Source organism: Cyclopterus lumpus, chromosome 13 (genome assembly GCF_009769545.1).
Source record: "Cyclopterus lumpus isolate fCycLum1 chromosome 13, fCycLum1.pri, whole genome shotgun sequence".
Taxonomy (NCBI): domain Eukaryota; kingdom Metazoa; phylum Chordata; class Actinopteri; order Perciformes; family Cyclopteridae; genus Cyclopterus; species Cyclopterus lumpus.
Window position 1 is genome coordinate 10,712,023 of NC_046978.1, and position 18,054 is coordinate 10,730,076.

The following is an 18,054-nucleotide window of genomic DNA, read 5'->3' on the forward strand; positions in this document are numbered from 1 at the left end:
CGCGGCTGCTCCTGCAGGGAGCGCGTCCTCAAACTGCGTGTCCAGTTCCTCTGCTCCTTGCTGAGCATTTTCATTCGTTGTTATAGTCCCACACTTGTTCCAGTTGTGCTCTGATATGTGTGTACTATAATGATCAAGTGTATTATACTGATGATTGTTGCCGTTTTGCACAATAGTTAACATTGTTTTAAAAATAAAACTACATTCACAAGTAACCACACGTGATATCACCAGTTAATAGCCTACCTGTTGGGGTATACTGGTTGTCGTTATGCATTTTCAGGGATGCCTTAAATGCTCTGCATGTTGTGAATTAACTAGAATGCTTTATTTATTTATTTCTCTTGGGTGATTATAAAGGAAAAAGAGAATAACCTTGCTTTCCCTCAGCATACTTGAGTTGATAACGTGTCGGCCTGGGTTTGATAATTGCTGAATTGTGTCTGCTATTCGTCATGAATCGAATCCTAATCGTATTGAAGATATCGGATAGCTGTGCCTCTTATTAAACGACGAGTTTTGTTCAGCATACTTATCTGCTTACTTAGGAAGAATCCTTCAGTGCACTACAGGACAGGAAAGAGGGGGGAGGGGGGTAAGACCTGACAAACTAATAAGTAATAACACTCTCATTCTGTCCTGGCTGTTCAAGGTCTTCCAAAAGCAATCAACTTGTTCCCACAGATGACTTTTTTCTGTCTTCTCTGCGTCTCTCCCTCCTGACAGGGGCCGGGAGTCACTGAGAAGGTGAAGGCCGCTCCACCACACTGCGACTGCTCATATAACTGCTGTTGGGTCCGGGACTGTGTGAACCGCTCGCAGGCTGTTTACCATGGCGTCTAGTCTGACATGTACAGGTGTTATCTGGGCCCTGCTGTCCCTGCTGTGCGCCGCTGCCTCCTGCGTTGGCTTCTTCATGCCCTACTGGCTGCTGGGGACGCAAATGGACAAGCCGGTGTCCTTTGGCACGTTTCGCCGCTGCTCCTACCCGGTGAGGGACGAGGAGAGGCAGGCCACGGTGATGCTGGAGCAGTGCGGGCGCTACGCCTCCTTCCTCGGCATCCCGAGCCTGGAGTGGAGGATCTGCACGGTGGTGACGGGCGTGGGCTGCGGCCTCCTCCTGCTGGTGGCCCTCACAGCTCTCATGGGCTGCTGCATCTCTGACCTCATCTCGCGTACGATCGGCCGCGTGGCCGGCGGCATTCAGTTTGTTGGAGGTGAGTTGATGTTTCTGTGTTTTTGTGTCTCTCTTCTGACTGTAGGCGTGCAGAGCCGAGGCTCTGGTTAGAATTCTGAGGAGATAGGAGTTTTGATCTCTCAAATCACATAAGTCCTGGCGGTTTGCTTTGCATTGAACTGCTGAGATGTTTATAGAGAACTGTGAGGTTTTAATGGCTGTGATCAACTTCAGGAAACGGGATCACATTCGCGAGGGAACAAGGAGGCGTAGGAATCTCATGAACCGTGAACATTTCACCTCCGGCTCCAGTTGTCTTGGCCAACAAACCTGCTGTTGGCCCAGAAAAGCTGTTGTTTCCTCAGACACTTGGCTCCACAAGGAATGGAGCCCGGCTAAAGACATCGGGTCCGTTTACATTTCTTAGCTCCTGATTGCAGATTAAAAATAGCACACACGCGATTCTGCATTGAATGAACATTTAAAAGAAGGTTTTCAAAAAGAAATACCCCATTTACAAACTGAATTGTTGATTTCACATCAAGTGTGTTTGCGCCAAACACGTGGCATTGGTCTCAACTAAGACAGTTTGGACTATTTTACTTCTTCTCTTATGTGCAGCAGACTTTGGCATCAATGCATACCTTTTAGTTTTTTAGTTCAGCTGATGAAATGATGGAAAATCGAGCCGGCGTGCCCAAAATATGTTGTGGATTTGATCCTTTCGAGTTGCAGAGAGACCCACGGCCGTTCTCCTTCTCTTTGCAAAAATGGGAGTCCTGGCCATGGAAATGCCTTTTTGTTTTGTTTGTTTGTTTGATGGCAATAAGCACGGCAGCAGCGTTGTTTGTATGCACTGTCGGCTTTTTTGTGCGCGTTCTCCCCGGGACGCGAGGTCTGAGCGAAGGCTTCCACTGAAGCTGCATGTTTCTCCGGCCCTCTCACCAACTCAAAAGCATTTGCTCACATACTGTGTGCGGGTATCCCCAACAATCCCCGTCACTTCAGCCGGGCTTTAAACATGATGTGACAGAGAAGCAGGTTGCAGGCAGATTTGACAGAGCTGCCAGGTTTTTTCTTTTTTTTTTCTTCCAGAAGGATAAATCTATAGAGGACCACCAGGACGTGTCATGTCCTAGTTCTTAGCCGCTTTTGGAACGTCAGTATTAATGATGTATAATATGGAGGATGATTAAGGTGAAGGCTGGCTGGCTTATTCAGAAATGAGCACTTTTATGTAAGGAGAGCTCCTTTTAAGCTCACAGCAACCCCATACATAGAGTATTACAGCAAGATGCTATTTTTGGTTATAGGATAAAAAAAAAGAAAATCCTGTCTGTCTTTCTTGCAATTTCTCAGCGGAGGAAGGCGGGGTCGAATACAAGGGGCACCGCTCAGTTCTTTTTAACTTGAATGCTGGCGAGCCAAAGGGCAGAGATGTCTCTGAAGGGCAAATGGGAAATGACACAATTGGGAAGCTCGATGGGCTCCTCCGTGCATTGTCTTCTACCGCTCGCAAAGAGTGGAGAAATGTCTGGATAAATTGGGAGAGAAGAAGATGAGTAAAACATTCTGCATTCACTTCTTATTAACTGAGAATCTCGCTGTGAAATGAGGACCTGCTGGTGAGTGTGTGTGTGTGTGGTGGTGTAACCTAACTGTTACTGAAACATGTGATCAAATCTCAACAATTAGCGGGAACAGTAAGAGGGAGTAAATGAGGCCATTTCACATTCGCCAGATGAAAAAAACAACTCATGGTTCCCGGTCTAAAGCCGGTGTCTTCCTCCTTTTGTGCTTCCTCTGCTCCTATTGTTGGCCACTAATGAAGAGTGTCTCACCAGAGAGGCCGGGGCCTCTGGGCCGCCGCGAGGAAAACATCCACTTTAATATCTCCTTGTAATTTATCTCAATTCCATAAAAATAGATTAGAGCAGAAAGGATTTATCAGCGCTTTATCTCATTAGCTGCAGCACAGACTGAAACTGTTGTTGCTCCTGTTGTTGTTTACGTCTTGTAATTCAGCTTTCTCCCAGTTTGCTTCTGGGCAAGTTGCTCCGGAGCTGGTTAATTGCTAATGGAAAAGGCCCAGATTCCCTGTACGGGCCGGAGAGTTTGCGTCTGATTATGATACTATGAGACGGTTCTGGCTCATAAATCAAAGGCCTGAGCGCTCGGTGCTGTTTACACTAAACAAGCGCCTGTGTGGTTATTTCTTGTCTTAGTTATGCAGCGGTGCGAGCTCCAATCCACTGTGGCACAGACAGGAGGTTCAGACATTGAAAGATTTTTGATTTTGATTTGGTTGTTAGGGATTTTGATCCCATCCTCCCCTGCAGAGTCTCGCCTTGTCTTTTGGCTTCCTTAAGCAGAGTCTTGCACAGCAGGGGGGGAGGAAGCTGTTTAACGTGTGTTTTCCACCGGCTCGATACAAGACCCCAGTGTAACTTTTTTAAGTACTTTGTATCTCCCCTCGGCACCGAAAGCTGCCTTTTTAATTTATTCTTGTGTGTCTTTTTTTGGTGTTTATTTTCTCACTGTCCTCTCTGCGTCTGACAGGTGGTTTTGTTTTGACATTTTGCTATTTGATCGCCTCATGATGACTGACACTTTGATGTGCTCTGTGATTGGACGACGGGTCTGCTTCCTCACCAATTAAATAATAGGAATAATGATGCGTGGGAGGACTATTTTTACCTGATACTATTTCTGGGGCTTATAAAAGGCTCGGAAAACAAACTTAAAATGTGATTTTCTGAAATGACGGGTGGTGCAGTTGGAGTTAAGGGAACGAATGCCAGTAGGCAGCAGTCAGTTTGTGTGAAGCGTGCTGAAAAAGAGACAGTCGGTGCTGGGTGCCAGATTTGTAAAAGAGAGTGCTTTTAAATAGTGGTCTGTGCCAGAGCCAGAGTTCAATTATAAAGCCATGTTAAAGTAGCTATATCTAGACTGTGCACTGATGTAACGTCATTATTATATATATTTTGGTTCAGAGGCCTCTGAAGTTTTGGTGATGTCCATTTGGTAACAGGAATTGCAAAGTTAGACCCAGTTTCTACACCCCGTTGCCCTTTCAAACCAATCAATCAATCCCCAAAACTACGGTTCCAAAGGTTGATTTGCAGCATGTGAAGCCCAAATAACATCACAAGTCACATTCGGAGAGGCAGTGATAAAGCATTGTTCTAAAACATGCCTTAAATCTACAAAAGATATTGCCTCGACCCGCGGAGAATGTCAGATGGTCTGAGATCACTTGAGATCTTGATAAAAACGTCAGGCGATATAGCTGTGCAAGGCTGCAGGATAAAGGCAATATAGTTTTATTGAGAAGGTGATGAACCGCCGCATCCTTCAAATTGAAGGCGATAACCAGGACAAACAATATAATGCATTAGAGGCTGCACTTGGCCTCTCGCAGGGAGTTTGTTGGGGCAGTTTGTATGGTGCAAGCAGAGGACTTCATGTGACCTCCTGTATTATTAAGTTTTCTGTCCCGGGAAAAAAAGAAGAAGTTTAAAACAGCCCAACGCAGCATATTTCACTGCCATAAGGGAAGGTTATGGTCAGCAGGGAATCCATACAGTCTAATTGTGTCTGTCATTGTTGGGAGAAGTGCCGAATACTCTTCACAGTTTTAGCAGATATTTGCAATGCCATCGCTCTGGGATAGGCTAAAAAGCATTTATTATTGATTAGAGACATTTAATGTATATTACATTAAATATTACCCCCTGGGTTCTGACAGTCCTTTGATGAAATAAGATGAAAAATGTGGGTTTTCTTCCACATGCCTTGTGATGCCCCTACGTAAGGCCTTTTAGAGAGAGATGACACACTTTTCATTTAATTTGATTTATGCTTCGACCGCTTTCAAAACATGTGAATTGGACTCTCTATTTAATTTTATTTTTTATTTTTCATTCAAAGCGGGTTTGAAGATATGTGAACGTGAAAGCAGAACCATCATTTAATAAGAGGAGATGGGGCTGGTTTGTCTGAACAAAAGGACATGTGTGTGGGTGAGAGAACGCAACGCGCTGGGTTTATAGCCTCCATATGGTGCACGGGCCTGTTGGCCGCGCTGGTTGAACACTTCCCCCCCACCTGCCTCCGGTGAAGCTGCAGTTGATCTGAACCATCAAATAATTGGCAGCAGTTGCCTGCTGGAAAAGCTCCTCTGTTTTGTTTGCTGGTTGATTGGCTCTGTTTACATCTCCGTGCCAGCATCTCGTTTGCCCACACCGGTGTGCGATGTCAGTAAATGAACAATATGAAGCCGCGGAGAGGATGAAACAAACATTAAATACTTTCAACTCTGGGTCTGTCTCACCGAAGTTTGCCTTCCTCAGTGTAACATGTAATACAGCATTCTGGTCATGTGTCGTTCAAATGCAATGTCCCACATCTGCATGCGCTACCACAAAGTGTACGTCAAGGGCATGGGTGTGAGTGGTACATTTAAAGACATGGAAATAAATTACGGATGGTCTGCAATTTTGGCTTCCGTGATGTTGCCAAGGGCTATTTGGCACAGGGGCGTGTTGTCCTGTTCGAGAGCCATACCACCACAGCCGGGGGCTTTGTCCTTGTGTCGGCTTTGTGAGCTCCTGCCAGCTGGATCACGCCCAGTCCCAGGATGTGTGCTTCCACTCCCCTCTCGCCATCAGCACTCGTTTTCAAGAGGTGCAACTAAATGAAATCGCATCCGCATGAGGAAGGCTTTGGGATGAAGAGCTCATGTTTCCTGGGGGGGGGGGGGGGGGGGGGGGCGATTCTGTCTGGAACAGTGTCTCTTGACAGTGATGTCGGATCGCGAGGCATTTCCTCAGCGATGGATGAATACTCCCTGATGCGCCTTTTTATCCTTTTACTCCCCAAAATCTGTATTCCTTCCTCCTCAAAGGCCTGCCAGTTTGATGTGACGATGATGGACTACACTATCTCATCTGTCATGTAGGCATTGCATACAACTAATGAGATAGCACTGGGCCCAGATGTTTGGGAGGAGGAAGCCAGGCCTTTTCACTATGGACACAAGTCTCGTGTAATGTTTTTTGGAACGCGTTTCCGGCCACTGATGGTTATAAAGTGGACCTCTCTTCCTCCGGGTTGATTGATCACCTAAAGTGCAGACCCTCTCGCAACACTGTAATGGGCTCATTGAGCCCGGCAGCTATTTTTGCTCAACATACAGTTCCCTAAAGCCTCACCAACATCACCACAAGGGTGTTTGGAGTCAGAGTGGTCTCCAACATTCTGGTCTATATCTTTCTCCTTCACCCATCACTCTCTCAGGATGAACTCACACCTCCTTTTCTGTCCCCCCCCCCCTCCCCCCCCCCCCCACCACCACCACCCCCTTTTTTTCTACCGTTTCGGGTTCCAGTATTATTTACAATTCTCTCAGGCTTTAACTTTCTATTTCAGCCTTGTTTCACCTTTCCCCTAATTCTACTTTCTGTCCGCCCCTCTGTGTCCTTCCTCTCTCCTTCTCCATCTCCTTTCCTCCCTCTCCTCCTCCTCCTCCTTGCAGTGGGTGTGAACGCTGTCTGTCATAATTTATTTAATAAAAGATTGAGCCAGTGACCCGAAGGGTGGACCTGGGCCAGAAGGACAGAAAGAGTGAACGGATGAAAAAAAAAATTAAAAAAAGAGTGAAACAGAAACAGAGAGAAACAGGGCGGAAAGCCCAGCATCAACAGGGATTTAGGTTTGTCAAACAGGAAGTCTGGGCAACCAAAGGACAGACAGAAGGGTTATTTCAGTCTGCTCCTCTGTTAGGTCATTGTTTTCACTGCCATAGTAGCAGGCGTGCTGCATATCGGCTCATTTTTGTCACTCGGAACCGAACTGTTCCAAAAAAAGTGTTTGCACGTTTGCATTTGTGCTTGGCTTTAATGCAGCTATAAAACACAGAGCCAGTTGTGGGCAATAAAAGAATTTGGGATATCAATTGGTAATTTATAAATAATTTCCAAGCAACAATGTCAAACATTTGCTGGTTCCAGGCCAGCTAATCAATATTGTAATGTGAGGATTCTCTTTGTTTCATTGTTATCGTTGTAACAAAACTAATGTTTTTAGTTTGTGGATGTTGGTTAGACACAACGAGTTAGCCATGCTAGCAACTAACTGCTAACATCGGCATTCCTACACCATCACAATTGCTATTTAACTGACAAATGTATTGCAACTCAGGAAGCAGATTCACTTCCTTGTGAAGAGTTTGCTGGTTTCCTGAGATAATTACCCAGGATGTTCTCCTTTGCTCCTCTAGAAGGAGCGCAGCAGTCAGAAAAGTAATTGCTAACACGTATCACTGACACCTAAAACAGTGAATATGTGTGAATCACCGCTCAGGCAGATGCTTAACAGATGGTGGAGGCGCCGCTCTTCTGTATCGCTGGTGACACACATCGCGGAGAGCATGTTTGGTGTCAGTGCACTAGCCGGTACTTACAGTGAGCAATACTTGAGTCACAGGTAGAGATACAAGAATAAACCCCTTTCATGTAGTCTGAGCCATCTTAGGACTTGTTTCTGTGACAGATAAAACCCCGCTGTGTGAACAGAAATGCAAAGAGAGAACAAGAGAAAGAAGAAAAAACTGTTTTCTTGAACTTCCCGACATGTTACATCTAATTCGAGATGAAGAAGATGGAAAGCTCACATTTGACCCGTTAGACATTTCGGAGGGAGTCAGAGGCCAGGAGTCGGCTGAATAAATGAATAGGTATGGATTGGATGGATTGGGCCTGAGTCCTTTGGGATGAAGTAGTTTGCTCAGTATGCGTACCCTGTTTTACAGTCTCAGAGGCATCATGCCTTTAACACTACAGTTAATTATACCCTGTTCCTCCTAGTGAGGGGGAATGTGGGGTCAATACTCCTTTTGTGCTGCCATCTCATAGGTCGAATAGCAGGCCAGCAAAGAAATAGAGTATGGGCTGGATTTGTGAATAAAAATGGCAGCGTATAATAGCCGGGAGACAAGTCTATTCCTGGCATAAGAATCCACAGTAATTGCCTGTCTTTAGTTTCTTTTCCCTCAAACCATATATACATTGTATTGTACACTTCTCTGTCCTTTCCATGCGAAATTCCCTCTTAAGAACAAGGACATTTTTCTCCTTTTTGCCACTTTGACTACTGGATGTCTCTATTAATTTGACTGAGGAGCATCTCCTGCATCTTATCCCCGAGAGGCCAGGAATCGCATTAGGAGCTGCACGAAAAGCCAGAGCCCTCATGGGCGGTAATGTGTGGAAAAGAGTCGCCTCTGTCTTCGGGTGAATTACATCAGGGTCAGTGTGCAGCTCCGGGAGGGAAGCATTGTCCCTCAGTGGAGAGACTGCGAGGACAGGTCAAGGTGGCGTAAAAGGCAGCTGGAGATCAGATCAGAGGAGGACGGGGGAGTGGGGGTCACCTGTGCACAGGCATTTGTCCGTCCCCAGCGGCCCTCGGCCTGTTGGATCACTTGGTGGCGGGGCTGCACGCGTGAAAAGTCGCGTAACGTGTGAAGATGTTGCTTCCTGCGTCCATATGTGTTTGTTTGAGAGCGCTGGTAGTTTAGCCTGCATGCGGCTGAGTTTATTAATGTCCTGTGCACTGGGGCCAAGGCCTGCCTTCACTGTCTGCCCAAAGTAATGCTGGGAATTCAGGGTAAATACATTCTGGTGCCCCCCCTCCCCGCCCCCCCTCCACCAAAACTCCCCCATCCTCAGAACCACTACCAGTTTAATTTGAGGCTTTTAATGAGTGCGCTTGCATGTGTTGCACAAGAGAAAGTGTTAGAGTTGAATACATTCCACTGCTTTCCTCTTGTTGTCGTAACAGCAGCGGGCTACAATCTATATTTAGCTCGTGATCGTGCTAGCAGAGGCGAGGATTTTTCCGTCATGAATTCATCTCATATAAATTAGAGGCAGCAAGGCCCTTGAGAGAGTGAGCATTTGTGTGTTTTAGTGATCAATACAAATACAAAATCCTTTGAAGGAATCGGATGTGCATTCTGGGCTTTTTTGATGCCTTGCAGAAACATCCATCAGAGGCACCTTGGTGTAGTAATAAGCAAAATGTCACTCCCGTCATTATCATAAAATGACAAACCTGTAATTGTGCCGCATGAAATTATGTCTCAGGGGAAGAAAAAAGAAAAATGCATGCCTCAGTTTTTATCAGGCTGACACGAGCTGAACAATATTCTCCATTTTGTGGCCCACGTTTGTGCTTGTGGAGACCAGGGAGGGTTTAGTGGTTGGGTGGAAGGCGACACACTGTGATTCCAGTTCTGCTTTGCTTCCCAGACACTCATTCCAGCTGGTCAGCTGCAGTTGGGTGGGCTCTCCCCCTTATAGGATCTGGTTTCTACAGCAGCAGGGTGTACAGCCCCAAAGCAGAGAGAGGGAGAGGGAGGGAGGATCAACATTTGGAGACATCCCCCGAGTCTTCTCTGTCAGTGTTCTGTTGCTGAAGATAAACAAGTTAAGCAACAAGTTGCCTTTAGATACAATAAACAACACACCACCAGCAGTCTGCTGATTGGAGTTCATTCAGCTCAACAAGCACATTGTGACCCTCCGCAAGCAGATTGTATTAAAGACTCAACAGTTACACGGCACCTTGTTGCCTGGCCTTCCTGTGAACCCAAACAAGACACGAAAAAGCTAAACCTGGCAAGAAAGAGCCTGAAGTCCGGCATTTTCCCCATCTAGCCAGCAGACAAAGGCTGTGAAAGTGCGCTGGGATAAGAGGGCCCAGAGATGGAACGCCCGTAAGACAGTCTGGCTGGATGTATTTTGAATGCAGCGCCGTAAAGCATAACACAAGGTCTCTGGAATGCTCAGAGAGAGGAGCTCCCTCTCGGAGAGAGCTATAAACAGGACAGCAGATGTGCTCTACCCATATTTGTATGTGTTTGAGAAGATCAGCAAGCGCTGATGCCCTTATATAGGGTTGTTATGGAAAAAACTGCTTGGTGGAAGAGCTGCGCACACCTGTCTGAGGTTGGAAAGGTGTTGTAGAGACAATTGTGAGACATAGAATAATGTTGGAGTTAAAACCTGAGGGACAAGTTGTCTCAAAGGCAGTTTACAAATAGCTATATCGTAGGTGGTGAGACTGATATCATCAGCGATAACGTATCTCTTTCCTCACCTGCCCTCCATGCCCGCTCCGCCTCCTTCCATGCCCTTTATTACCCTGAGTCACGTGTTCTCTTTTCTGTGTTCTCTTCAGTCTTGCTTGACCCGTGTACGAGTTCAAAATGAAACCGAAACAAAATGACACAGAAAACTGAAATGAAAAGCGCCGGCTGCAAAAGTTCCGCTGCTTTCCAAAAGGGGAGCATGAGAACAAAGGCACTCTTTGATCCAGCAGAGTGACTTTTCTCTCTGCACTAATTCTGTCTCTGGACCAGTCTGAGCCCCCCGGTATTGTTCTCCCAGGCCTGACGAGCCAACTACAACCAGTTCCTGGCCCATGGGCTCGCTAGGGGGTCCCCATGGCAACGGGGACCTGGCTCTAGTTCCTGTCGCATCAGAATACAACAGGAACTTTCCACGGGAGTGATTTAAAGTTACACTGTGGCCGAACCCATGGCTTTTTAATCACATATTCCAGCTATTGCTTGAGCTGGCTCACGAGCTGCTGTCTCTAGCGGGGGATGGTGTGGATGAATCGAATTTATTAAATGTGACTTATTCTCTGGCTTTATAGACTCTCCAACATAAGGAAAACGTCAATCATCAGTGTGTGGCTCCAAGATAATACAAACACTGACCACCATCATTTGTATGCTTTGTCCCGTGGCTTTCATCTACAGTATGCTGTCGCCAGAAAGAGCAATCTAAATTAATTCAGAAGTGAAAATGGGATATTTTTTTCATGGCAATGATTGTGCTGTTCTAGTATCCAACATCTGAAAGAAGTATTGCTTTTTATTCTTTTAATGAAACAAATGAACCTCAATTGCTTACTCCACACCGAAGTGCCATTGCAGGGGGAAATTAGAATAGAACCTCAAGGTTTTTAAGAGACACGACTAAAGAAAAAGGAGTCGGGTGAAGCAGAGGGAAGGATTTGTACACGTGGTGTGATTACACGTGGATCCAAACCCTTGGGAGGTGAAGCGTACGAACTGCGGTGCCAGTGGTATCACTCACATCTCCTTATCTCCTTCACCGCCAGCTAAGACTTGATCATTAGTGAATGTGTCACTATTGTGGCCGTCCTGATAGTGCTCCTCTAATGCGGGCAACTTCCTTCCCTGCCTCCCGCGGTTTCCTGTCTAGAGCACGTAGATGAAGGAAAAGCATTAGAACATTGCCAGAGGTGGCTGCATTTCCTACAAATAAAAGGAAATTTGGCTGACTGCTTGTCATAACAACATTCAGTGGCTGGCTGAACTCCTCTGACAAGTCCAGAAGTCAATGTTATTTTTCCCGACATTGCTCGATCTCTGAGAGATCCGCTGGATCAGGAAATGAAGTCCTTCAAAGCGGTTGTGCTCAACTTGTTTCAGCCTGACCGCGATGGGCTTCACCATCTGACATTTGAAGATAACCAAGAGCAAGTGGTTGGCCGGAGCATTTTTTTATAATTTCTTTTTCAAACGGAAAGCACTCAGCCTCACTCATGACGGATGCCGAATGTCTTGCAAAGAGAGAGATAATAGAAGGGGAGAAGTCAGGCACTCAGGCCTGCTGATAAAACAGCAGCCACACAGCAGAGTGGGCAAATAGTAGGTTGTATTATTTTGATCGCCTCCTTGATATCAGATTGTTGATTGTCACATCCATGTCTTTCACTTGACCCGCCCAGAAATGAAACGCTACCCAACATCAGTTTTTTTTTTGTAACTGCATCAGCTCTCTGAAGTGAGGTGGCAGAGGTGGCTATTATAGAGGGAGGCGACTTTGACATCCGTCATCCAGTAGTTGCACTGCCCATCACCCATGAACAGCAGCGACATCAAGGTCAGTCTGTAAGCCATTTGGTAAAACGACCCAGGCTGCTTGCACAAAATGTCAATAAATACAGAGACGGAGACCCTGCCATACCATTCTGGGTTTTGGCCACGAAATGTCCATTATTATCTCAGCATCTTCCACTCCAGCCTCCACTGTGTCTGGAGCTCTGAGAGCTTCCATTTCCCCGGGCAATGCAGTTGAAGATGAGTTATCCATTATTATTTTGCCTGCCAAAAGAGATGAGAAACAGCTGAAAAGCATGTGGCCTTGCTGGCTGTTGATCCGTGCTGGAAATGTCCTCTCTCGGATATGAGCAGAATTTGTATTATGTATCTTGGCGGATGCATCCCATATGACCAACTTTTAGATCAAACTGTGAAGCAAGCGAGCTGCACCTCTTTATAGAAATTCAAGTGGCTGATCTGCAGTCTGCTCTGCTGGAGAGACTGCTATATCGGTCTATTCTGCAATGGGGTTTGATTAGTCGGGGCCCACTGACCCGGCTTTTTCAGTCCAGATACCGATAGTCATGCTTGGGCTGTCGGCCGATACCGAGTACTGATCTGATACGAGTGTTAAATCAATAGGCTTCACGCCTCACTGTGTGGAAGTGGGATCGCTCTCTGAAGTGTAAAGCAACATCAAGCTTGGCCTCAACATTGCTTCCTTGAATTTGTCAAATAAAATAGAATGAACTGAATTGTTATTCATTGTTGTAATAATGAATTGTGCAACAGCAAGTTGGTAAAAAAGATCCTACAGTGTAAAGCTTTTGATACAATAATTTAAATTCCAGTATGGATAGTATATAAACATATAATCGGATTGAGTTGATCAGTCCCATTTTCAGCGATTCCTGAAACAGCTATTTAAGTCAATATCGATTAGTTGATGTAATCCACAGATTTGTGAAACCGAGTTTTCCGCGTTCAAACAATTGTTTAAAAAAAACCTGCATACAGCGTTTCGGGCTGGAGTTTCCCTCTAATGCTGCCAGCAGTCATATAACTGTAATGCATCAATATATATTCAACGGCCATTTAGGATGGGAAATATGTGTTTTAACGAGACAGGAAAAACAGAAGAGAAAAAAACAAGAGTTTAGATTTAAATGGCACAGCTTTCAAATGAAATCTGACAACTTGGTCAACCTCACTTTCAGCCTGTTCTTTAGGCTTTCAAATCCAAAAGGTAAGGGCAAACTGAAGAAAAAGTGGCAAATATGTGGTTGCTGGTCAATCCGCAGCTTTGCTCTCCGTCCTCCAGAGACACTTACAGTGAAAGACTTGAGACAAGCTGAGCACTTTTTTTTTTTTCTCAACCGGATACTGCCAACTGGCGCGTGTAGATTTCCCCGGCGACGTCCATTCAGTTTGAAAAGAACGTTTATAGCACTCCAAACGTCAAACAGAAAAAGCACTGGTGTTTTACAATTACTGCCAACGCAGTCACGTCACTATGAATGGTTTTCTCTGCTGTAACGTGTGACGGAGGGATAGCAGCCCAAAGTAAAAACCTGCATGGGTTGATGAGAAAGAACAGATACATAAATGGGGTAAAGTAACTGATTGTTTCTCAAATACTTCTTTGGGCGAGCGTTTCCTTTCGAGTTCTCGCAAACGTCCTCTTTCTTGGAAGGCAACTGAACAAAACGACATTTCAAAAGCTGACAGCTTGTATCGTAGGGATTTAGAGGTGTGTTGTCGTCGAGCCACAGTATTCAAACAGCCGCGCCTCCTGATGGGCTCTCAGCAGGGTGTCGCCGAGTCATGAAGACACCTGATCTGTAATAATCATGATCAAAGCTCTGGATCCGTCAGCTTGGAGCCATAGTGTCCTTGCTCTCGGAGGCTTTGTTGTTCTGAGCGGGCTCTTCTATCCTTGGCAAGCCCCGCAGGCAGTTACACAGGAGGCGAGTGGTAGGTCGGTGCAGGGTGGAGACTCGAGCAGGAGCCGGGCCCGGGGCTTGTGACAGGGCCGTCTGCAGGACTTATTGATCTGTGAAAAGAGATATAGATCCTCTCTGCCGCTACCGGCTGACCACTACTTGGCACTTGATGATGAATGTCTTTTAGTTGCCTCGCTGCGTACTCCGGATGTGTTTCTCCACAGTTTATTGTGTTAATCTTCATTCTTCACATGCGGATCATGCAGATTTTTTTTCTGGAAAAAAACCCCAAAGGATTGGTCGTGCGTCGAGCAATTAAAGATCCCCCCCCCCCCCAAACCCCAACCCCCCCCCACACCACCACCACCACACACACACACACACACACACAATCCCACACGCCCGCACTCCGGCTAAACATACCATCCTCTAACATCCTCCTCTATCTCACCGCTTTGTGGTAATTACTCCTCGGTTGTTAGACCTTGAGCTTAAGAAGTAACACCTAACCAAGGGCAACATGTCGCGTGCAGAGCAGGGCTGTGATTCATTGGCATGTATATGGCTGGCTATATATCTTCAGGAAGCAGTAATGGATAGGGGTGTTGGGGTGATCATTGGGGGTGGGGGTGGGGGTGAATGGGCTACTGTCGCTTGAGTGGCTGCTAATGTGGTCTCGCCAGTGATAATATGAAACAATTGGAAGGACGATCTGTTATTATTATGTTCTCGGAGCCTAAACAGTGCACACAGGTGCTGCACACAGGCTCTCCGTGATATTAATACGGACAGGGGGTGGCAGCTCATTTCCTTGAGCCCAAGATGACGCCTTCAAACAGCTTGTTTTGTCCAACCAGAAGTCCAGTACAGTAGGATTTATAATTTAGTTTGTAATGTTTTTTTTGCCGATTGAATAATTCATTGTTTGACTAATTGTTTCAGCAATATATATGTATATATTTTATATGACTTTATAGAAAGGTTCTGAAGATCTCAAACCCTGAGGTCACACGTTGGCTGCTCCACTTTTGAAGTATAGAGAGAAGAAACACACTGCCCTCTCTCTCTCTCTCTCTCTCTCTCTCCACCATCCCATTGCTTTCTGCTGTGGCACGTCAACTGTGATCCAGACCTAATCCACCAGCCCAATAGTGAGGTCCCTGCAGGGAGTTAGGGGGCCCCCGAGCCCAGCTCCATTGCCTCATCCGTCTTCAAGACAGACTGCAGGCGGGGTGCGGCCTAGTGCAGAGCTACAATGGGATGCTGAACCCCAAAGCCTTCATCTGGTCACCGGCACCCCCCCAGGCTCCATTAGTGAGCGTAAAACTCTTAAATTAAGTGAAGACGGCCCTCTTGCCTTGCGGCAACAAGCGTGCGTGACAGTGTTCGCACTCCGAGGTGACGGCCAGCAAATAGCCCGGGAGGTTACGTTCCCTGGCTCTGCTGTTTGTGCCGTTTCCTGTTTCTCACGACGGGTTCCATCTTGTTTTGGAAGCTGCTCACAGAAATATTTGCTGAAACAACATTTTATATTTTTGGCTTACCCCGGTTGCAAATTTCCGTCATAGCTCTGTCACGTAGCCAGATTAAAGCAAACAATCATTCTCACAGTGTTGCAAACACAGGCACATGGTGCAGAGGCAGCCAAAGATGCTCCCCATCAGGGTGTTTGTTCTCGGCTGAGCTAAGAATCAGGAAGGCAAAGAAAAAAGAAGTGTTTGCAAGTCATTTGTGTGATTTCTTTTTCTTTCCTTTTTTTATGTGTGTTTTGTCACAGAATGCCTCTATCCGACTAGTTTGAGGGCTTTACAGTCTGTTTTAGCATTGTGTGAATCTTTAGGAGTCTGTATGTGCTTATTTATACTGGATTATTATTCTGGCCTGTATATAATTCAGCATTAAACATTAAAGCTCCGTCAGACAGACGGCCGGCCTCATGGTGAGTTATTTACTCTGGCAAGTACACTCAGAAAGTCTTGCAATCGTGCCAAAGTGAATGACAGGTTGCCCCTGAAAGAGCGACTGGGGGCCCAGCCATTCGAGAGGAAGTCAAATACAGCTTCAACAAACACTTCAGTGAATGAGACAAACGGCACGTTTCAGCTGAAGCCAGATGCTAATTAATCAGAAATTGCCCAATTTTAAAGTTTTGCAGGGTTTTTTTCAGCATAAAAATAGCCCATGAAATGAGGCATTTGAGATAGTAGCTCATCTTTAACCGTCTGTTCCCTCATTTCATCCACTTCTCCCTGCACAAGCACACTGAGTAAAGAATACATTAGAGTGTAATGAAATAAAGGCTTTTAAAGAAAGATCTGAATTGAGTGTGGTAGACGATCACATTACCAGTTGTCTGTTGAAATGACTTTCCCGACCATTAAGAGGTATTATGATCTCCTCTAAAATATAATTATAGCGGAAATGGGCTCATGTCTGTGCTGCTGAAATGTTCTGGAATATACAGCAAATTCTATTTTTTTTGTAATTTTATTTCCTTTATGTCATTTTTTCTTCATTAGATCAAACACATCTTCTTTTGGTAGCTGGTTTTCCTACCCTACATTTCCTGTGCATTTACAGGAAATCAAATACTTTGCCACTCACATTTGCTCCACAAATGCCTGCGCGTCTTTCTATAGATGCATAAAGAGACACAGACATGGAAGTCAGTGGGTAAGAATGGCTTATAATCAGCCTCTTCCCCCTCTGTGCCCCAAACCTCAGCTCTGTTACCTCCACTCTCTTCCCCGCCCTTTCAGGGGCTGCTGAAGGTTGATGGAAGCTGAGGCGGGGGGAGGGTTGTGGAAGGAAAGGGGCTCTGGAGGCCGCCTGTGGAATCTTTGCATACCAGCAGAGAAAGTTGGAGTTTTTTTTGTTGTTTTTTTTCACCTCCGGCACCACACACACACACACACACACACACACACACACACACACACACACACACACACACACACACACACACTTACACACACACTTCATGCACCCCCAATGCCTCCCAGCCAGCATCATAAACTGTGCAGCAGCAGCTGGTGGCAGAGAAGAAGATGGAGAGAGGAGCAATGCCCTGCTATCTCACTTACCATCTTCTTTAAATAAAGGCCTGTACACAGAGTGTGGGGGGGGGGGCAGATTCCACTGGAGAGCGGAAGATGTGGCACTCATCCCTACAACAAATCACCAGATGGAGAAGATCTAAATCAAGACCCCCCCCCCCTGCTATAAATACGATGGAAAACAGGCAGACACAGGGAATAATAAGCGGCAGCATATGCTGTGGTCAACCTCTGTGGGTGCTATTCCTCCATGCTTTGCATTTCTCCTCTGAATTCATCCATGAAGGCGCTCAGTTTAGCACGCACCACAGCAGAGGAAGCCCAGGCAGCAGGACATGCCAATCAGACCGGTGGCCTCTATTTTCATATTTTCTTTGCTGAGGAAAAAAACACGTTGCATCCAGCGATCAAACGCTGCGTTCACCCTTAGGGACCAGCAACTGCTCGATGTTACGAGACACTCGCAATTCTGTAATTGAATGTTGAACGAGGGGCCGGTTGGGTTAAACGCTTCTTTTCTTTTTTCCTCCCCCTCCTATCGGGTATCATGATCTCCGGATGGGTGGAGGAGCATTTACTTTGTTGGCCCACAAGGATCAATTAAGCCATCAGGAACGGGAGGCAGTAATAAGACATGTAATGGAAGGCTTGGGTTCCTTGGGGAGCGGCGTTAAATTCATCACCGCCTCGTGTTCACACATTTATCACCGGCACATTACAACTTGTAATCAGTCACAGATGTCAGGGGCGGTGCTGACTCTGTCACTCCTCATGTGTTGACACCGGTATCTGTAACTGCATCATAATGCCTTTCATGTACGTCCCCGCCAAATGCAGAGGAGCTCTATGTGAGCATCTCATGTGGAAAGACCGAAAATGATCAGAGAAACAGTTTTATCCTTTTAACACAGATTTCATTTATATCGTCTTTTGATTCATAGGCGGAAGATTTTCATTTAA

At 45.9% G+C, this 18,054-nt stretch overlaps 1 protein-coding gene across 1 annotated transcript in view; it reads left to right on the top strand.

Annotated features, from left to right (window-relative positions):
* Positions 1-18,054, top strand: part of LOC117741409 (LHFPL tetraspan subfamily member 6 protein) — a 38,273-nt gene that overhangs the window by 702 nt on the left and 19,517 nt on the right. The window contains exon 2 of the mRNA XM_034548444.1: positions 727-1,217. Coding sequence (XP_034404335.1) covers positions 833-1,217 — 385 coding nt within the window. The 5' untranslated portion in view covers positions 727-832. The remainder of the gene's footprint in view (positions 1-726; positions 1,218-18,054) is intronic.